Here is a 22,972-nt window from a genome sequence, read left to right on the forward strand (position 1 = left end):
AGCAGGAGGCAGCACGGCCCCGAGGCGGCCGGAGGGAGGGATTACGTCAGCCTTCAGGCTAAGGGGCATCTTTCCAGCACTGACATATTCAGCAGAGTAGTCTCGTCTGGGCAGCTGAGCAGCACACCAGCCCTGCTCTGGATTTGGCCCGCAATAAATTAACAGAGCGCAGTGTTTCCAGCAGACGATCTGAGCACTGTCAGGTCTAATGAGTTTTCAGCTCCAGACAGAATAGGCCGATATACAGGCAATGATGGAGAAATCCCAGTGGACTGCAAGAGGGGATGTTTCATATTCACATCATTAGAGTTTCTAAACCTTCATGTATTTTCTAATTATGCAAAAGTAACAGTAGCAGCGCTGTGAGTAATTTATCAGCACCCATGTATTTTAAATTAATCCCTAACAAGCATGTATTAATGTGACACAGCAGCATTACGTAAAGTAGGAAAGACTTGAAAAGCCAGGGTCCTTGCTGTCTTGAGCAATGTCATTATCGTTATCACAGAGCTGCTCTCCAAAAAGCAGAGCATTCAAACAGCAAGTGATTTCTCCCCGAGGCGCGCTCTGCTTCGCCTCCTGCTGCAGACACAGTTACGGCGTTAACCCACGGCCAGCTGCCGTGCCAGGCTTCTCCGCGGGCGGCAGCCACACGCGCTGCCTGACCCCAGGGAACCGTCCACCTCTGCAGTGCAACCGGCAACCCTGTTCTTACAGAGATCCACTTCCGAGCAGGCTTGAGACGTAGGTGAGCTGGAAAGCCTAAACCACAAACACCAGTAGAGCTGACAGACAAATGCCGTCTGTTATTGAAGATAAAGGAGACATTTATTCAAATATTTGTTATTAAGTGTTGACCGAAAGCTTCGTTGAATCCTGGCTTGTCTGCTGAAATTAGTAAAACGGTTCAGCCACCTTAAGCCCGGTTCCATCCAAATGTTTCCTTTCCAAGGAGTGGATGATGGACGAGCTGTTAATTTTAGTTCCCATAAGGATACATTTTCCTCTCCAATCCATAGGCTTAAAGACATTAGATCACTTCATGGGAAACCATTTCTTCTGTAATTATGTCACATTTGATTTCCTGCTGTCTTTAAAACTGCCTGTTAGCCATGTGGGGGAAAGGAGGTTCAACAGACTAAGAGAAACGCCTCCCCACAAGTAGACCATCTATCACTCATGCAACGGAGAGGCTGTGATCCCTCTGCACACACACATTCACCTTTTAATATTGGTGCACACCCCCACCTATATCAAACAGGGAAGGGAGAGAGAATATATGGGTGAATAAGTTTTTCACACCTTCTGTGTTGAAAAACAGTTAAACCACAGTAATTTTTCTGATTAATTGCTGCCACATTGCCTATCAAAGATTTATACAGCTTGTATTGGAAGCTATCGCTTTTCTCTGATGTTCCATCCTTTAAAGTCCATAAATACAATCGCACTTCAATATTTTTGTCAGGCATTTGTTATGACGACTGTGTTGTTTTGCTTGATGCCAAGAACACAGAAAGCTTAAAACTGCTAATCATAGTTTTATCCAAAGGCAAAAGCAAAGCATTTGTATGAATGCTGTGCTAGAGACAAGTCCTTCATCTTCACTAGCAAAATAAATTTTGAAATTAAAAATCAAGGCGTTTAACTACAGATCAGACCCTTAGCGCTGCGTGCACGGAGTTCGCTATGGTGTTTTTAATAGGCTCTAATGATGATCTCAATATCGTTTGATTGCACGGAATGCATAAAAATCGCACAGCAGCTATTGGTTCATAATTCAAAGCTTCTCCTTACCTAAACCGCTTGCTGGTAGAATTTATTTCCTTTACCTCTTGTCTTCACACAACCTTATCATCAGAGGAAAGCAACGAGCTCTTTATCTTATAACTGGGTGTAATGTGCTAGTGCTTCAGAAGGCATTACGGTCATTATTTCTCCCCCTCTCTCTAAGGGGTGTGGGACGGTGCTGTGCTCCTGCCCGCCCGCGGGACCAGCCTCCCCCGCCACAGCCTGCCCTGACCGAGGGCCCCCGGAGGGACCGTACCCGGGGGTCCTCTCTGCACGCTGCCAGCTGGGGTGGATCCCGGGGGATCTTTGGAGCCGGGAGGGATGTGCCAGTCTCGCCAGTGCCACCGCAGCCCCACCTCGTACAGCCCGTTGTAAGGCACTGCCTGAACGGGAGGGGAGGGTTAGTTACCTCAAGTGCTTTTAGTGGAAGGTATTTCAAAATCCTTTTGATGGGTTTAAGGAACGTTCTTTTAATTTCCAAGGAATTTGGGGTCAATTCGTTCATTTGTTCTTTCACTGTTTTTTCAGACAAATGTTTATTTTCTGCTTTGGTGCTAATCTGTCTAGTGTTTCTTCTTTTCTTTTGAACAAATCGTTTTCTGTATCAGCTTTAGTTTTACCAGCTAAACAAGTTGTACTTAAAGTTCTTTTCAAGAGATACCTCACCAGCCTCTTTAACATATTTACATGTTTTTCCTGCTACATGTTCCCATGTCAAAGCACCTTTCCTCAGCATGGGTGACCAGAGCTGCAGACAGAAACGCAAAGCCTCTTGCCAGGGCATCGCGTGCTTTTCTATCTGCTCTTGCTGAACTATTCAGACTTGATGAAACCAAGAAGAGAGAAAAAGGGGGACCATCTTAAGGGTCCATATTTTATGTATATGTGAAGTCCAGAAAGGCCTCACATCTGAATCTGGTTTGGAAAGAACCACTTTTGAGAAAACAGATGAAGAAGAATTTCAAGTGCTGAACGTGCCCACAGAGGTGTAAATAGAACAGTGTTGCCTTCTCACAAAACACTAATTAAGAGCAAAATATTACTGAAGCGTCTGGGCAAGCTATCCAGGTGCAATGAGAAGTGAAGCCTCCACACAGGAGGCACCAGGAAAGCAGACTCCTCCGTGTCCTCGAGTCAGCTATCACTCCCATGTGTCCTGAAGTAATGGAGACTTCAGCCTTAGCTGTGAATTTCATACTGTGTTGCAAAAAATTCCTAAAAACAGTATCTAAGCTGTGCTTGAAGGCTGTCGGCCTGTTTGACTCCTCCAGGCACTGACCCTAAAGTCTTCATTGACAGCAGAAGCAATGTCAGTGTCCAACTCTACCCAACACTCATGAACATCGGTGCCAGGTAGCAGTAACCAACTGTGAGAGCAGGAACCATCATGTCCAAAGGATCTTTGGCCTTTCTACTGAAACTCCTAACAGGCCTGGCAATTAGTCCTATTTTCAGGAGAAAAAATTAGGAACTGACTTCAGAACAGCAAGTCATTTCATCTGAGGCACGGGGGAGCCATTGGATAGTCGTTTTGTCAGGGATATCCCTGAAACAATTGCTGAGAAAAATAGAGAGTTCTACAATAAAATATCAGTCCTTTGAGGCCTCCTTTGTCCTCTTAGCTTTAGTTAACAGTGATTAACTACATTGGTAATGGTGTGATATAAGCCATCTTCAATTTCCCACAAAAGGGAGAAGGACCTAATGCAAGATCTTGCTAAATGTTACCTGCCTCAATATTTTATCCTATAAAGTCTTGTCACGTCAGATCAATTTTGAGGAAACCTTCTGAAATTTCAGGTTTTCAGTCAAGTGTACTAGTGGGTCAGCTGTGTTTGTCAATGATCAAACACATACTTTGCAAGTTATTTTACAGAAGCCTCTTAACACAGATATCTGCTATCAATTAAAAGAAACCACCAGAAATTCAAGAGCAATTTATATTTCTAAATGTCTAGAAACGCGTTCTGCTTCTACTGAAGTTTAAATACAGCCAAGTTTACATAAGAATTACTAATTGGTTGTAAAGGTCATGCCTTTTGAATATATGCATATTGGAGGTCTGAAACCTATTAGACTGTGGTATTATGCTTAGGCTCAGTGCTGAATTTGGATTAAATGGTGTTATATTGATTTGATGAGCTGCTCAGATATGCTGAAGCTTTAATTGAATGTATTAGAAGATGTGAATTCTAACAGATACACCCTTAAAAGTAGCAGCTTAGTGATTTGAAATTGCTTTCTAGTACAGGGCTTTGCTGGTTTTCAAGAAAGAGAAAGAGGTATTTTGGAGTCCTTAATCTGAGACTGTATGTTAATAAATATCTAAGGAGAGGTTCTTTCTTTTCCTTTTCCATATGGATGAATGCCCTTTGAAAGCCAAAAGGGAATTGATGTAACCTATTGATCGCCATTTAAATGCCTTTATAAGCTAATTAGTGCAAAATGTAAAATGTTTCTGAGCAGAAACAAGCAACAACCATGAAAACACAGGAAGGCTCATTTGGTTCTTAGATATACTGGGGGGACAAATGCCCTGATGCAAAGAGTCACCAACAAGCGATGAGCGTGAACAGTGCTTATTGTGAAACTGTTATAAAAAATAGGCTCTCTTCTTGTAACTTGACAGCAATATCATGACGACAGCAGTCATCGTGCACGCTTGAAACAGCAATGGTGTATCTAGCTTTAATCTACATAGCTGGGATAGTGCCTATCTGGGAGACACTGCAATGTTTAGGGAAACAGCCAACACTATAAAATAGGTCACTAGCTGGAGTCTGCCCGGGTCCGAAGTGGCTGAAAGTCATTACCATCTGTTCATCTGAAATGAGGTGCTGGTTTCGTTCCAGTTCCTACCAGATAGGTATGCACACTGTAAAAGAAACCTTCAAAAGTGTTCCTAGTTGGAAATGGGGTTGGCAGAAAGGAGCCATGGACTGAAGGCTCTAAAGGAGCTCCTTCTAGCACACACAGACAAGATGGTGGGTATCTGAAGCTCATTTATGTGTCATCCCTCTATGACGCATTAGGAGGCAATTTTTCCTTGCTGTTGTCAGTCTGGCACCTTTCACTGGCCAACAGCAGCCATTAAGATCAATATCTGACTAATACCTTTGTTTGAGAAATGTTTTAGCTTTACAGCTTTAGGAAGAGATATACCCATACAAGCTCCTTTATGGGATCTTGGAGAGACTGTCCTGTGCCTCCTGTGTGAAGTCATGGCCCAGCTACAAAGCCAAGTTACTGTTCTTGGTGTCTCTACACATGTGCTGACCTCCTGCTCACAGCCAGGTAACTTCTCCCATCTCTAGGGAAGATTTAGCTACCTCTCAGATGCCACAGCCAGTGTGTGCGTACATGCGCATGGGCAACCAGTGTAAGGAAGGATCGCACTAACTTGCTCATGCAGCCATCCCCTCAGTTAGAAGGTTCCTTTCTCACTGGGTAGATGATCCTGGCCCACTCAGCCAACTGCTGCTTAAATTGGTTAAATGCTGGTGGGGAATGAGCAGAGGAGGATATTCACCTCACAGAGGGAATAAGCATTACACTGTACCCAGGAGAACTCACGGCTTTTTCTGACTCAGACCACTATCACTCCCACTGATGCTCTAGTAGCAGTGAGAAAAGCATTTACAGGGGGAAAAGTATCCCAAACCACAGAGCAGGCATGGTCTATGCAGCAGGCGATCAGAAACCCAGTGTCCTCTAAGAGTTATTTCAAGTTTCAGCCATCATTACCATCTTATTAAGTAGCTAATACTGTACAACAAAGTATTTATGTGAACATATGCATTTAATTTAAGGCAAAGCTTTTGCCCTTCTCAAATCAGCTGAAGACGACTCTAATTACAACAGTTTCACGGCTGCATCGCTCTATTCAAATTAATTACTCCGCAAAAGTTAATACAACTGAAGTTATGTTGTGTGTCTTGAAAACGCCGAGGAGAGAGAAGCACCACTTAGGGCCCATTCTCCTTCCCACTTGGCCCGTCCGGATCACCCGGAGCAGGCGCTACGCCCGCTGCACCACCGCCGGGCTCTGCCCTCCTCCCTCCCCACCAGGCTCCTCTCCCCGCCTGACGGAGCCGGCGGCTCCTGACAGATCCTCCTCACTCACAGCCCCGCTTTCTCCAGCACCAGGAGAGAGTCACAGCTCATCTCAAGACTATTAACAGCACAACAAAGTATTCATACATTTACTAGACTTTGTATCCTTTCACAGAAACGCTCATTCCTTTGATCTCTTGGCGAGAAGGGATTTCCTTTTTATGTCAAACTATTAAGGAAATGAAGAAACACCCCCATACAATCCCTCTTTCTGTATGAATGGTAATGAGATACTCAAAAGAAGATTTTTTTCCCCCCAAGAACAGTATAGTGACTGTAAACAGCACCGATATTTCTAAACAAGTTGTGCTACTACTTCTGACAGGTCCACTCAACTGATTTTTGCTGTGCAGATAATGCTGCCTCAGGCTGATAATTAAGCAGAATACAAATTTTTACACACTCATGTCACCCTTACAAGGTCAGCGTTTATCTTACAGGATTTTAATAAAAACAGAAGTCGTTGTGACGTACCAGCCGCCACAGTTAATTAAGAACTACTGAGTTCCTATTTTTATATAAAGACATTACATGTAAGTAAGGCAGAGTACAAAAGCTTCATAAAATACCTTTGCATTCACTTCCAGCTTTACATCAGATTTATACAACACATGTAAGTGTGTGTGTGGTTGTGTATTGGAATTTTAAGCAAATTCAAGGAGCCATCAGTATTTAATCAGGCTACAGCAGCAAGGTTTTTTTTGTCTCCCTCCTCCCTCACACTTGCACCTGGCCAGTATGTGTGACAGGCAATAATTAGTCCTGCGGCACTGACCACTTTTCTGTACAAAAAAATGTTCATTTGAATGGCATCTGATTGGCACTGCTGAGAGAGAACCAAGAGCTCCCTGAAAGGGCTGACCATTTCAGCTCGCCCTTGGAAAGGCCAAAAATAAGAGCTTTTCAGGTTGCAACATTTTTAGATACATAAAAGTGGTCTGAGGTCATACTTAGAGTTTTTAATGACCCTCATCAAACCCTCTGCAGTTCAGCTTGTGGCCTGGCAAGTGGAGAAAGAAAGAATGATCTTAAATAAAAGTGTATACTCCCCTCACCCCCAAATACTGCAAACCCAGCATTTCCCTAACCAAGGCGAATACACACCGGTGTTCTGGGGTACAAACGTTTCACCCCTGACTGCTTGATACAGGCACAGCCAGAGGCTGGCGAGCAATGAAGACACAGCAACAACAATTGCAGCAATCAATGCACCATATAGAAACGAACAGCAACACATGCCTCCCATCCCCCTTCTCATTCTGGCAAGTGAACGCCGATGTCGGCTGGCATTAACGGCTGCCAGCTGGGCAAACAGAGCAAGTAGGTCAAGAGCATCACTCCTCCAAGAGTTTTCTTTGCTAAATATTGTGCTAACGACTGCATTATTGCTCATCAGACTGAGGTTCTGAAACTGGTGTTAAAAAAACCCTTCCCGTGATAGCAGAGGTCAGGTTTTCCATCTTGAGATGTTTCAGGTTGAGCACACCCACCCATTTTTGATAAAATGTCTTTTGATACTAAAATCTGCACTCAGGCCTGTCCTGATGGCACAAAGCAGCTTTCACCAGAACAGCTATTACAGTTGGGTAGAAACAAACAACTGAAAACCATGTATCAGGCACTTACAGTTTAGAAAAGCTCTAATGGAGATTTAACAGACTTACTCTAAAGAATTCTTTGGTTGAGCCTGAATCCAAAGTGCCATAGGCTATTTCGGTTTGTTTAGCCAGGTCCTCTGCGCTCTCTATGGGAGAAACCATCCTTTCCACCGTAAGGAAGGCAGCAAGATTAGCAGTGTAGGAAGAGATAATGATGAGAGTGAAGAACCACCAGACTCCTCCGACAATTCGCCCTGAGAGAGATCTATGGAAAAACACAGATCATCAAATTGCTTTGAAGACACTCCTTGATTTTTTTTTTTTTTTTTCATTGAAGAGAAATTCACATGCACGACCCTTTTGTTCAGATCCTCTCGGTATCGGTAAACGGGCGGACTGCGAGCCAGTTCCCGATAGCCTTCCTCAGGAGAGCAAACTCGGTGTGCACCTGGTCTTACCTAGCTAAACTCTCTCTCCAGTCTTTCAAAACCAAGGACAGTCAATTAAGAAACAATTCATCTGAGCCAACCCCATCGGAGGCTGGGAGAGGAACAAGCTCTCCTGACTTCCACGGACCCTTTGCTGGAGAAGTCTTTTGCCAGAAGACACTTGTCTTCTCTGCTTGCCCAGCCTTTCCCCCGGGGCTGGATTTGCCTGCTGCGATGCGCCAGCATCGTGTCCCTTTGGGGGCTGCCCCGCTTGGAGGACACGAATGTACCTTTTACCGCATCGACTCTCAAAATGCAACATGTAGTAAAGTGCAAAAAGGCATCTGAGTAAATGTGCAAAGGAATAAAACAAAAATGATCCAGTATCCTTCTCCCATCACAACCAGCAGGAATTACAGACTGAATCTGCATATTGAAGTGAGGAGAGAGGCTCATTTGTTTTATGTTTTATGTCAATTAAAATTTGCGTATTCCTGCTTTATAGCCACCAGAGCAACAGAGAAGGAAGCAGAAAAAAATTTGTGTTTTTTGGTTTTTGTTTTTTAAAAGGATACCACAAGGACTAAAAAAAAGCCTATTTGTAAACATATAATTACAAAATGCCTAGCGGTCAGGAGGTCTAGAGCCTGTCAGTAAGAGCTCTTGATGCTTTAAAGCAATTGAACGTCAGGCTCAGAATATTTGTTCGGGGCTGAAGGATGCCAGTGCCATGCCGCTCAGCTGGGTGGGGAATTTTACCGCCATGTACAGTGCTCATTCAAACACAGCATGTCGACCAGGAATCATTTCAGGAGCTGAGGCAAAGCTATTTCACATGTTTTCCCTTAACTCTACTGATACCAGTGGAGGAAGAATCAATCCCAGATACATTAAATCCGTGGAACCTGGGTGCTGTAGTCCTCAGTTTGTGTGAAGGGAAGAAATAGAAAGCAAGAAAACTCTTACCTGTTTATTTGTTTCCTTCAAGCCCCTCAGTGCCATCCCAAGACAGTGGGTACAAGTTGTCCTACCAACAGATGGAGACAGGAAAAAAGCAAAAGTCTCGTGACGTGCCCCCACCCCACCCACACAGGGGGGTTTGCTGGTAAACTGCCTAGTCTTGGCCAGAGCCTGAGATTGCCTGAGCCATTAAAAAAATCCCATTAAATTATTAAGAAAAAAAGAAAGGGAAAAAAAAAAATCCGTCCAACATTAAAGAACACACCAGAGAAAAAAAATCGCCAACACAATAAAAACAGAGAGAGCAATCTGAAATAGGTTAGAGGAATGTGGAGAAGCAAACTAAGAGGTGAAGCACTGCTATTCTCCACTCTCCTCTGCCCAAGAAACTGAAGCAGCAGCTCCCACTGAGAGGGCAGACGCAGGCTGGTTCCTATGGATTACCGCGTGCACCACCTGCCAGCGGTTAGCACCCCAAGGACTGCTGCGTCAAGTCCATACCAATGTGCAAGGCGGTTCAGGTGGTTACAAAGCTTAGGGAAGCTTGAGCAGTGATGCATCACCTCGCTGTCCATCAGGAAGCAACGACTTTCGAGGTGTGAACTCTGAGAGACATCGCCATCGCTCTGGCCTGCCCGCGCTTCCTCAGGGCAGGCACACACCCGCCAGACAAGCGCAGGAGGCTTCCCCGCCTTTCTTGAGGGCTTCCCAAGAGGATAAAAGGCTTCCAAGTTTCAACCTGGGCTGTGCCGCAGCTGTGCTCACTAACAGAAGGCTACTGAGTAGCTGCAAAGGTAAGCTGCAGAAATGTAAATCCAGAATCACGTAGCAACTCAAGGAATCTCTCTATCTCGCTCTACATTCTTTGTAGGTATCAGGTGAGTATCTTGGGATTTTACAGATGGCTGAAGCCCTTTCTGGCCAGCTCCCTTACCAGTCAGGGTCTTGGCTTTAGCTGCTTTGTAAAGCTCGATACCCTTCACACCGAATCAGCCTCTTACGTGGGCTGACGTCATTTTAGCCGACTCCAAAGCAGTGCCTGCTTAACTCGTCATGTAAGGCTCCCTTTGGAGCCAGCGGAGAGGAAGAGAGGAGACGGACACCCTCAGAAAGAGATTTATCTCACTTGCTGTAGTGTGGGGTAAGTCTGAAGGTGCCCATCTGTCTCGTGACTTTGGAGGGAACCGAGATGCCTAACTAAAACACAGCCTATTGCTTTTAGATGGCTACGTCAGGTGAAATTCATCTCCCTTCTGTTCATTGCTTCACTACATACTTTCCACCTTCAGAGAAGACCTGGAGTTGAATTCCTCCTCCCTGCAGTGAGGTGTTCGGTTTTAGAGGCAGACTGAGCAGGAGTCTGGCTAGCAGGTACAGCAGATGAAACATACGCTTGCGTTCAGCAAGACTGGCTTTATCTGGGGTTTCCAGGTTCCCCTCTTGATTTACAGTAGGTCTTGAAACAGGAAGATGAAAAAAAGACTTGCCAGGGTGCTTAGATAAATTCAATGGAACTATTGGGAACAAAACAGTACGTGTTCATTCTCCCTGTAGTTTCCCACAGGAAAAGTCTTGCATTGGTAGCTGCCCCTTCTGTCAGCAGGACAGATGGGTTGCTGGGATGAAGATGTGCAGAAGACAAGGCATTTTCCAAACCAGTGAAACCTCAAGCTCATACTGCTGTAACAATAAAAAGTCTGTGTCGAGCTGCATGCTCATACAGCATATTACCCACAGAGAAAGGTAAAAATATCTTGCCCCAGAGATCTTGCAACCTGCATGAACCAAGTCAGACAGATACAGGACTGTAAAATGGAGAACAGCTGAGAGGCAGGGGAAGGTGGGCATGGCTGGATCCCTTGACGAAGGAGGCACTTCCCCGAGGGTCCTATGTGCAAGAGAGGGGTCTTGCTAGATGAGGACCAGAGCTGTTCTCAGAAGAGTTGAGGTCACTTGAAAGAAAACTGGATGTCACTACAGAGTTGTTTCTCCCAGAGTCTTCCAATGAGCACGAAAAGGAAGATTAAACTGCTGCTACTACAAAGCAGTCTGGGCTGACATAGCTGTAATTGGTGGTAGCGCAGGATGGGGCAAACGAAAACCAAAACAAACCACAAAGCTGACACTGAAGGAAAGACAGACAGACAGAGAGAGTCGAAGAACAAGAACACAGACAAGCATGGCCTGGCAGCCTCCTTGTCCAAAGGACCCCAGTTCCCCCAGTCCATCTGCTGATATGAAGACTCCTTATACCCACTGCAGGGGCTGGTGTAGAGGGATGTGGGAGAAAAAGGGTTAGTACATAAACAGCGGGCTGGCAATAACAGAGTATTTGTATGGTTTGTACAAACACAGAAATGTTTGTCCATTACTCAGATAATATTATAGAAAAATCAATCACAGCTTTTAACACCAGCACCACTTCTTCTGATGAAGACATACCTGTCCAAGTGTGCAGTGTTGTAATTTAAAAACAAACAACTAATGCTTTATCCCAACATGTCATTTTCCAAATTACCTCAATAAATAGATACTTTGCATGACATTATTTTAAAGTGAATTAGTGTGTTAACAAATGAGAGGAGTAACAAAGACCTGGGATAACCGAATTATAACTCAATTATCAAAACAAGGTCAGACGGTGTTTTCAAAAGGAAGTAAACAGGAAGAGTGCATACCTTGAGAGGATATTTAAAAGGAAGCATGGAGTCAAATGAGAGCAAATTAGTAACAAGCAAAAAACAAAATAAATATTCAAATTCACATTCAGTTTCCAGGAGAGTAATACAAAAGTCAAACAAAACCTCATTTATTTATCAAAATAGCTTGAATTTTGTTTCTACTCATGGCCATAAAACATACCTGAATTCCTATAGTACACAGAAATAATAAGCTTCTCACACTACTCAATTTTTAATGGGGCTCTTCTGATCGATACAAGACGGCTATCGTATTGACAAATAACCCTGAACAACTTTGGTGCAAACTCTCCTTGTCTAGAACCCCCTCACATTCGGAGCAGGCGTTACCTGGCACCCAGCAAGCTGCGAGCTCGGTCCCTTGCTCGCAGGCCCAGCCAGCCCTCTACCTCTGCCGGCCTCATGCGGCCAGGCGGCCCTCGCCTCAGCGACCGAGGCAGAACACAATAAATAACAGCATCTGAAGCGCTGGCTTGAGATGCTTCCATCACAGGAACTGGCAGTGGGAGTTTCAGAAACGCCTAGTTACCCAGCTCTCGTTGCTATTTTGAAAGTCCCACAAAGTCATTCCCATGGCCTTTAATAGGAGTCTCTTGAGTCTTCTGCTGCGAAAATAGGGATCTAGAAATACACCCTCTTAAATGACCAACCTCATGAGATCATTTTTAATGAACCCCCTGTCTTTTTCCATCAGCAATTAATTAATCTAGCCTCTTTGTTCCACATGAATAAAGAGCAAAATGAAAATACATGCTCTCATAGAGATTTCAAAGATACTTTCGCTCAGAACAATGTTACAAATTTGACTGTGTTTTCTCCTGATTCCATTTGCTGTTCACATCTTACATTAAAGCAAGTTTAATAATCTACTTTTGATCCATCAACTGTGCATTTTCAATGCTTTAGCTCACTATGCAGAAAACACAGCAGCCTTTGATAGCAGAACAAAACTGCTGGAACAAATGTTGATTCCATCAAGGGATGCACTAACCCCCATCCTTTGGCTGCTAGCTGATTCCGTTTAGACGACTCCTATTAAATACAGAGAGGAGAGTATAGGGATATATCCTCTGGAATATCCACACAGCATACTCACCGAGGATAGATCTAACTAGTCATTAGATGTCACAGCTGTTCCACACAAAGGCAGCTGAAAGAGCCTTTATCAGCAAGTACAAAAGTGATCTCTCCAGACTGCTTGTCGGCATCTCTCTACAAGTGCTGTACGCTCTCATATAAGAAATTTATTCAGACAAAACTCACAATGGAAGAATGAAGCCCCTTTTAATGGCAATAAAATAGTATGAAACATTCATATAGTCAATGTACCTTACAAAGATACCGATTAGGAATGGAATACTTGGGAATAGTCCCTTCTACGAAAAAGAAATTTGACATTTAATCAACTTAAATCAACATATTGGTCAAAGGAACAACGTTTCTGGAATTTAAACCAAGGTATTAAGTTTCTCTTTTTTTCAGTAACAATGCACGTAACTGCCTGGGATCTGTTATCATGAAAGATAACAAAATAACTGGACAACGCCTTCAAACGAAGGCCATGTATTAATACTGAGCTAATAGCTTCTGATGGACTGATAAAAAAAATAGGTTTACTGCTGTCTCTTTTTTTTGTAGGTATTTCCAAGGCACTTATCATGGTAGTATTGAAAAAAAATAGAATATGTTCCACTCGTTATATAAGGTAAATGGCTGAACATGTCAGAGAGTCACATGAGAGCTTAACAAAAATCCTATGCACTTCTATTTAACTGTCAATAAACAGACCTAGCGGAAACAGTGCAATGCCTGCAGCTTTCCATGTGATGTCCCAGTGCTTATTTCCCGGTCCTTTATATTGGCCACACACACGGTCAACAGCAATTTAAATACTAACACTACTCATAACCTTTAACAGCAAGCAGAGAGGCAAAGTTTCAATACAGAATTTAGGCATAAAGCAGAAACACAGTGTATAAACAGGAGGAGGAGGCTAACAGCTGTAACTATACAGAGAGGCAGCACACCCAAACACTAATAACTGCGAAAACTAATGCATGGTCATATCCAGGCAAAAATGTGTGCGTTGTTTTACGTAGGATGTATATGCATCTGTCAGTAAGTATGAAATCTAATTGCTGCTATCAAGACTTTCAAAACATCTGCATGACTTGCATCAAATATCAGCAGGCATATGCCAGTATCTCTGCAACTCCTGGATTTCTCTGCGATCATTAGGAGATTTAATGTGCCATGCCTTTGAACTTAAAGGATCATTATTACATTGTAACAGGTAAAATCATGATCCTTTCCATGAAACTTCATAGAAGTTTTGTCACTTGGTTCAGTGAGGCTACTCAAGACCCTACCACTATACGGACCAGGAAAACCTGGTAACTTTTCAATGATTCAGGTATTGAAAAAGGTACACAAATACGAAGATCGACAAGGTGTATTTTGAATGTAAGTGCTTAGTTAGAAAAGATCCGTCTCTCTTGCTTTAATTAGCAACCTTGTTAAAGGGAAAAACTGCATCCTGTTTGTACTAAGCAGGTATTTTTAATAATTAAAATAGCTCTAAACTGGTTATTAAAATATTGTCATACAAAATATAAATAGTGCTCCGTCACTAAGAAACTAGATAATTTTACTGCTTATCACAGGCACATCACCAAAGTATTTTACCAGTGTAAATGTAGAAACATTATATCTATTATTCAAAAAACATTTGTGGTATGCACTGTTCAATTAGAGAGAACTTCACTATTCTCAGGTGGTTTTCAAAATGCTTTTTTAAAAAAGAAATATAATTATACATTAGTTAATACCAGTGCTCTCTGATAAATTGGAATTAATATCAAACATGTTTTACTACAGCCTTATTCAGAAAGACTGTCTTCATGAATAAGAAAAATCTTTATGGAAACTGGCAATGCTTATTAGACCGTATTGGCTATGAACACAGGGACAACAGATTAGACTGGATTGAAATAACGATACACATACAGGGTAGTACGCAGTAACTGTTAGAGGGGCACATACGGAGACCTGAACATACGAAAGATGGTGGTAAGCAAATTAGTAATAGACGAAAGGATGGTTCAAGAAGAACAAAACTAGAGAAATTAGGCACAAAAGAAAGCAAAATGACAAGCAGAAGCCATGACGGGAGTGGAGGTGTTTTAAAGTGCTGTTGCATGTGACTTTTTTAAATAAACAATTCTTATTTTGCAAAGCAGAATATGTTATACGCACCAAGGAGATGACCGTAAAATGAGATATGCAGCAAAAACACGGTAGCCCTCCAAGCATTGCTGAAAACATAAAACCCTATGCATTTTACAGCCTCAACATGGTGTATATAAGTTCGGCAGAAATGCATAAATGGCATTATAAGGCAATGCCACTCACTCTGGAGGTGAATGTTAGCAAGCATGGTGGCTTGATGATGATTGATGGCATTGAATGGAATGTCAAAATAAAAAATTTGGAATTAAAAAGAAATTTGAAAAAGTAACATATATGCACCATGGCATCAGAAAATGACCATAAAATGCAAAAAGGTGATGGAGTGATATGGAACAAACCTTGGAGAAATATCGCATCCTTGCTGCATAAAGGCACCCAGGGAAAACCAAAGGCTGTTAAATATTCCAAACTCATTTGGAGGGTCGGGAGGATTCTGAGGGTCACGTGGTTCTTCACTGCTGTCTTCCAAGTGCCATTCGTAAGGGCTGAATCTGCTGACTAGGAAAAGAACTACGCTGACGCCAATGTAAGCAAAGACTATACACATCCAAATTTCATAAGCCAAAGGATCCAGGAAAGAGAATACGCCCGGTTTAGATTTCTGAGGCTTCTTGATCATGATGGAGATGCCCAGGCTCATGAAGGGTTTGGAAAAGTCTATGACTTCTTCTCGCACCAATGTTATGGTGAGGGGGGCAACAGCTATATCTGCTCTCTGAAAAGGGAAAACAAACCCAAGTTAGTTACAAAACAGCTGCAACATAATCACAATCTAGAGTCTCAGGCTAATGAATCAGATGATAAATTACGAGAGTGAGTAGGAAACATTTTCTTTGCAGCCTGTTTTGCAGTCACTGAAGTTAAGGACTAGATGATATTGATAGAAAATTATTAACAAGAAAAATTACAGTCAAATCTGTGCAAGGGCCTCACGACAGAGGCAGATATGTACCACCATGTATTTATGTCTCTATTAAGTTAAAATGGATGAATAAACACTACGCAAACTGGACAGTGAGATGGCAACTAAAACGATGTCATTGTCTAGTAATGGTCTGTATCCATCCACCTGTCTTTAAGACTTTGGGCAAATTATGTGTTTGTTATATTTTAATTTTCTCTTTTCCATTCTTTTAGCAAGTTCTCTTGCCTTACTGCTAAGTCCAGGATCTTTAAAAGGAACCTAAGACCAGTAATCAGTCACTGAATTTGAGCTGCATTTGGGCGCTACAACTCGTATACTCCTTTGAAACCCCGTTGCAATAAGGGATGGAAGATGGTAAGTGGGCTGATAGGAACCAGCCAGCCCACCCTTTCTGTGGTCACTGAAGAACAGTAATACAGATTTGTGAGTCCCTGAGACGTAAATAGCCTGGGCTACCTGAGAAGGATGCAAAGTAGTATTTTTCAGTATAATGTATGCCATCCTATTTTACAGAACTTAGCTGTATAGACCTACAACATAGACCATGCTCTGGGGCTGTGTCATCTGGAAGCACAATCTCATCTCATCGCATCTGTCATTCACCTGCGTGTTGGTATACCCTGAACCGATACCCTTCCCTTCAATCAATACATCTTTGCTGGATTCCATGGGAGCGTAAGAATGTGAAGTAAAAAAAATTACTTAGCTACCTGATTAAAAATAACATTCCATTTGCAACGTATTTAATTGTATCTGTATTTCTATGCCAGAAACATTCAAGTCACGCTGTTTAGATAACCTAGCCTTGATTCAGCCATGGACTCAAGCAGATGTCACAGCATTTGCAATGGAGGGGACCAGAATGTTAAAAAACAAAGCCGTTTTCATGTAAAAATTATTGTTATTAGAGTCTACATACCTACACACACTTTTTTGTAATCTTCTATTTTAAACACTCTAACTATCCATGTTATTGATACTTTTAAAGATGGCCTTTTGTTGGTAATTAAGAATTTCAGAAAGAAAAAATGATTCTTAGGGAACATCTAACTTATCAGTACCTAAACCACTGTGCACCTTTTAAATCAGATTTTTGTTTCCCACTAGTAAGTATGTATCTCTTTCTGGTGGAAAAAATAAAACCTGATTAAGTAGAAGTTTGAATAAAATTTAATAGGAAATGTTAATAAGAAGTGATTAAAATCTGTGCCATAAAATAATTGAATATGCCTTTATGTAAATCTGATGGTGATGTACGTGACTTTCATTAATATCTGATTTGTTCCTCCTCCTAGATAGTTGGTTTGTTTTTTTTTTTTAAAGTTTAATAAGCAGAAATGGCGAAGGCTTCTCATAAGGTTAATCTCAGTATCACACGCTCTGTGCCAGTGCACTGTGCAGCCATGCCCGAGGCACTTTCTCCAGACTTGTCGGACTGAGGACTGGCCCTCTACGGCCCTTCCCACAGCCTCCCGCCGGGAAGTGCCCGGCTGCACGCACGACCTCCAGATTTGCTCCAGTCACTCGTGAATCTCTCTCAACAGCTTGTACTGGCATGTGCAACTACAAGGTATGTGTACAAGTTCACTGCTTGGAATAATCAGATAAACCATGCCTGTGCACGTAAGGAAGCCATCCGGAAACCACGGCTCTTGGTGTACCCTCTCACAGCCCTCCTCAGCCTTCTAGACATTCACGCGTACTAGGATGTTGCCTTTCCCCTTGAGCGACCGCTTTCCTCGAGGAGAAAACCGTCACCTGATTTGTGGTCACTTACTGCAAAAATCTAGCTTAACGTGGCTGGAATATAAAAACTGAAAATGCCAGCTGCCTTTGGATGCCTGGGTGTTTACTGGCTTTGCAGATGAATGTGTTAACCACCTAAGTAATAGAGAGACTTGGGGGGACATGGGTAGAGTGTGGTAAAGGGACCACATGATGCTGGAACTTGCTCACTGATGAATTCCCCCAAAACATATATTTGTCTTGTAGCTGCTGCTTGTTGAGCTACTGTGAAATATTAGATGTCTGCAATCAGTAAGTATGAGATGCACATAGAATATCAGTTTTAAATGTAGTCAGAGTCCATGGCTGGCTGGAAGACTAAGCACTTTGACCATGGCTACTGTATTTCATGTTGAACTAATGAGGTACTTACAAATTAATCCTTATTAGAGAAAGCTTAACGGATCAGGACCCCTGCAGAGACTTAGCAATGATTCCACGCGAAGCGAAGCTCAGGTGGGAGGCAGGGGCCCTACTGCCTGGCACTTCTGCGCATGGGCGGCCAGCCTTGGAACAGTTCATCAAGGTAGGAAAAGGCTGGTTCAGCTATAAGAGCGTTTAGTTTCTGTAGCATTTTCCTGGACTTGGAGAAATTTAATTCTCCCAAAGTAATATTTTAATTGCCAAAGTAGACACGGTGGAGCTCTTCCTAAGTGCTGACGCAGCATGCAATAAAGTCTGTATCTCCTTCATGAGCAGTTGAGTTCATGCAGGATGTTCCTGTGGGGTCTTTGGGAGGATGAAGCTGATGCTGTGCTGAAGCACAGACAAATCAGTTTTTAAAGGCCCAATTGTTACCATGTCCGCATTCATATCGTACAGTACGGACTTCTTTGTAAATGATTTTAAATTGCATTTTAGTATCACAAGGGATACAAATATTTGGTTTTCTGATACATTTCTGTCTTCCTGCTTTCCTACCATCTCTGATAGGTGTTCAATATATTTGAAACACCAACAAACACCCTCATGCCTTAAATGAATGTGGCAGCAATTGTCTTCTGCAGAGGGAACAAGCATGGGTTCAGACACAGGGTCTCAGGAAACCAACAACCAGGGCACTGAGAGCGAACCAGCTACAATCCAGCACCCGAGCCTGGTTCCCCACCACTTCCCTGTATACTAGTTGCACTAGAGAGGTTGAAAAACAGACCGCTCTTTGCTTATTTATTTAGAGATATGGTATTTGAAATGGAGAGCTTATGGAGAGCTCTAAGCACCCTAAAGGATCATTAATAATTGCAGCACAGTTGTGAATTTGCCTCCCTGTTATGGCTGCAGATAAGCAGAACCCATAAAAATGGAGCTCGATTAAAAAAACCACAACCACAAACATGCCCTTCCCTGTGCAGAACTGGAGGGGGGTTTAAGAACCTCAACAACTAAGCTTTGCTAATCACTCATGACTAATGGCGTTTCAAACATCATCTTCACTGCATTTGAGCCGGGCGAGAAATGTCATGGATTCCTCTGAGGCTTGTTCTGTCTTTGCCTACGAGTGTGGGAGGGACGGATTTAGAGAGGACGTGCAGCACAGAGGCGCTACCCACTCCGTTCAAAGCTGACCCCAGGGGGCTGCAAACCTCAAGACTCTTGAGGGAGGGAGAAAAAATAGCAAATGGAAATATCCCTCTACATGGAGAAAGAAAAACGCTATGTTCCACCTCCGTAATCCAAAAGGAGGGATCGCATTCTTCAGCTTACAGACCTAAAGATGAGTCTTCCTAACTTCAAACCCATGCACTAGAGACAGCAAGAGATACTGGCTATGCTCCTGCCTGTGCTTCTGGTCATTCATGGTTGCAGAACTGAACAATTTCTTTGCTATTATGTCACTTTTCAAGAAGTGGGTCTGGGCTACAGCCACTTTGCAAGACCTCTCTGTGAAGGGAAGCCAGCCAGCACTCCGTGCAGACCGAAACAGAGGGACGCTGCCCGATTCCCGTTGCGAACCAAACCTCCAGGCACCCCAGAAGTGCTGAATGCAGGAACACAGCGGCGTCAGAAGAGACTGCGCTGGAATGACGACTGACTCTGAGCACCTTTTAGGACTTCTCAGTGCAGTCTGTTTCCAGATATCAGAAAGGTGTCAGACAGAGCAACACATCACCTGGTGAAAGCTGCCTTGTAAAGAGAGTCCAGTATACCCAAGGGTATCAGGGTGTGTTGAGAGGCCAGGTCATGGGGATAATGTGTTTTTAATACATTAGCTCACACTTATTTAAAAACAACAGTTGATATCTGACTAGCAACATGCTGCATTGAAGTCTTAATGTGTATTAGCTGAGCAGCATAAAAAGGTATTAAGGTGTTAAAACTGCAGTTGGCCTTGTCTGCTGTAGTTTGTCGATGTTAAGTCCATGCGTGCTATATGTGGATGCCCACAGTTCCTTCTGAGACACTACTACTGTATGCAGATGGAGAAATTAAGGGTATATTTGCTTTTTGAGCTGCGGACATACGTGTGCTTCCCCTGTCTGTGCTCGGAGCCAGGTCAGCCGAAGTCTGGGACCACGTCAGCGTGGCTGTGTGCCAGGGCTGCAGTCCCGTCCCCTCGCGCGGGGCGGTGACACCCCGGCTCAGCGGCTGCCTGGGCAGGGACCAGGCGTCTGTCCCTGCGTCTGCAGAGGGTCTGTCTGAGCCACAGGGCAGCGGCATCGCACGGCTGCCGTTGGGCACTTGTACCCGGGCTTCCCTCCTGCAGAAACCAGGGGTGAGGGGAGAAGGACGAGCTTCTCCTGCTCACAGCACAGTCAGGCTCTGCCACAGGCTAAGAGCACAGGGACGTTTTGAGGAGAATTAGGAATCAAATTAGTCTTCCTCTCCGCTACGATTCAAAGACTGTACATGCCATCTGTAGTCTTTCTTCTGCTGCTGGGCGAGCCAGAGGCCAGCGCCACGCAAGGCTGGTTAGTCTGTTAAAGGCAGGGAGATGTGTAGGTGGTCCCACTCTGACAGACTGTGGAGGCTGCTTGCATTTGGGGGACTGTCTGTCCTTTACATCCCTGCTTCCTTCCTTTATGCTGTTTTACATATTGAAAGGTTTTTATAATGACCTTTTTTTACCTGAGAAGAGTTTTAAAGGCTGTAAGGTCTGGCTGATCTTTCCACTCCCAAAGCATTTGTAGCTACAATTAAGATCTGTGTTAAACCTACTGTCAATTAGCCTCGGCGATGTGAAAAGCATCAGGCCCGGGGAGGGAAGCTTTCCCTGGCTGAACAGTGAAGGAAGAACAGCAGCCTGCTTTAAAAGGGAAAGAAGAAATAAAAGCCTACAGAAAGAGGCTTACCCTACAGAAGATAAAAGACGATTGTCTAGTGCTCAGCAGCTGGTGGGTACAAAGCCCTGAGCACCGGCCTCGCGGGGTGTGCGCAGTGGGACGTGCTGCTGCTCATCAGCCCGAGCTGAGGGCACATCGTTAGCGAGTGGATCACTGGAGGACAGCACTTGCCTTGCTGGTTTGCCTTGCTGGTTAGATTTAAACAGTGATTCAGTCTCCCAGACTGAAAATGATTTAGCTACTTCCTTCTTTCAAAATGTTCAGGAAAAAAGCTTTACCTATTTGCTATTTTTATTCTGTCAAAAGTTTCCACTACATTTTAGAAATTTCTCTTAGTTTAAAAAAATACTAGTGCTTGAATTGGTAGGTTTTTTTCTGGTAGGAAGAAGAGTCTTATTTTGATACCATCAGAGTGAAAGAGCAAAATTAAGGTTTTTCTTCAACCTGAACTGATGTTTCTGGATTTATGAAAAATCAAATAAATTTCATTTTTATGACAAATTTTATTATCATTATTAATTATTATTATTATTATTACTACTACTACCACCACCAACATTGGAAAATCGCTAACAAACCACAAGCCCCTGTTAGCTCTTCTCTAACAAGGCTTCTGGGTTCTCCCGTCTGAAGCAAAGGAGTTTGGGAATATCTGCTCGGCCACAACTCCCTGCCTCCAGGGCTGCCATCCCTATGTTGCCAGAGAGCAAGTCCTCCTCTGTAACCAGGTTCATTTGTACAGCCCATTGCAGAGCCACAAGGAAAGGTCCAAGAGGGCCAGCTGAGATTGTCCTCGACTTTGGGACACCCTACGGCACAGCAGACTTTTACACCCTCCAACCAGCCCTGATGTGGTACGAGAGAGGGGAGCAAGAATTTCTAATGGGAAGTATTTTAGTGTGTCTATCGCCAGGTAATGTGTAACTCTCGGGACCGTTCCAGTCAGCCTAGTTAATGCAGAGCTCCGGCTACTCTTACACCGGAGTCAGGGCTGCGCCGGTCAGCCTCAGGACCCGCAGTGCTGTGACACAGCACCGCTGCTGCTTCGGGTACAGCTCAGTGCACACTGACCCCCTCCCATCCCTCCCTCCTCCTCGCCATTCGGAGCCCAGTGCTTTGGAGGCTGCGAGGACCCAGCTGCACTTTCTCTCCTGACTCTACGCTGCATCCCACAGGAAGCAAGAGCGACAGTAACAACGAACTGGCACACACTAAACATTAATTACAGTTAATGAGGGTTTTGGCATTAAAATGACAAGCCATTCACTTCCTATGACTGTCCTAAGAGCAATTTCAGAAGAGAGTTGTGTGCATGGGGCTATGCAAAAAAGGGCACAGTACTCAAAAAGCCTGGTAAGACTTCCCAGCAGTGCCAGGTGGTGGTGAGAAGTCTGTTGGGTCAGGAATATGCTGTATTTGACAAATGACTAGTCACTGTTTATCACTTGAGACAAATGCAATCTAAAAGATTGCACAGCTCAGTTCAGCTGCTGGATAACTGGTACCAAAACCAATCAGGCCCCTTTTATCCCCCCATGCCTGTCTTCCATACATGCTAATAAAGGCATTTAAAATCTAATCTCCCTCTTGTCTTCCCAAAATGGAATCCAGAGGAGCCAAATATGACAATCCTTTTGCAAACCAGGCTCACAGGGGCATTAGGAGAAATTTTAGTTCCCTAATAGCGTTTTAAGCCCCTGAGAGATAAAGGAAAGTCAGCACGTAAACGAGGCGCTTGCTCCAAATAATTAGCACTTCTAGAGCACTTTTCATCTTCAAAGGGCTTTGTGCACATCCTTGTGAGTGTGGTGCACAGCCCCCTCTCAACAGATGGAGAAAGAGGCCAAGGGTATTTCATGATGCTTGCAAACAGGGCTGGGAAAGGGTCTGTAGGGCTGGTGAGGTTTGTACTCAGAGTTTGGGGGCTGTTTCGGGGGCTTACAGAAAGCCAGGTGGATTTCTGCACAGCTTGCCAGCACAGTAGTTCAGCTCGGCAGGATGGGGAGCTAGCTCAGCAGCGCTGGGCTGTAAGCATTAACCTGGGTTTACAGTCAAACCTCAAGGGACGCATCTGACCTTTGAATAATTGAGCACTGCAGTGAAGAGGCTTCAGTAACTGAGCTTGCAGTGTGAGAAGAGGAGCTGT

At 43.7% G+C, this 22,972-nt stretch overlaps 1 protein-coding gene across 1 annotated transcript in view; it reads right to left on the reverse strand.

Annotated features, from left to right (window-relative positions):
* Positions 1–7,541: 7,541 nt before the first annotated feature.
* GRIA3 (glutamate receptor, ionotropic, AMPA 3) overlaps positions 7,542–22,972 on the reverse strand; it is a 48,593-nt gene continuing 33,162 nt past the window's right edge. Inside the window, exons 8-9 of the mRNA XM_009579715.1 lie at positions 15,174–15,550; positions 7,542–7,764 (exon numbers count right to left, since the gene is read on the reverse strand). Of these exons, the coding sequence (XP_009578010.1) occupies positions 7,542–7,764; positions 15,174–15,550 (600 nt within the window). The remainder of the gene's footprint in view (positions 7,765–15,173; positions 15,551–22,972) is intronic.

The sequence above is a fragment of the Fulmarus glacialis genome, unplaced genomic scaffold (genome assembly GCF_000690835.1).
Source record: "Fulmarus glacialis isolate BGI_N327 unplaced genomic scaffold, ASM69083v1 scaffold12946, whole genome shotgun sequence".
NCBI classification, from domain to species: domain Eukaryota; kingdom Metazoa; phylum Chordata; class Aves; order Procellariiformes; family Procellariidae; genus Fulmarus; species Fulmarus glacialis.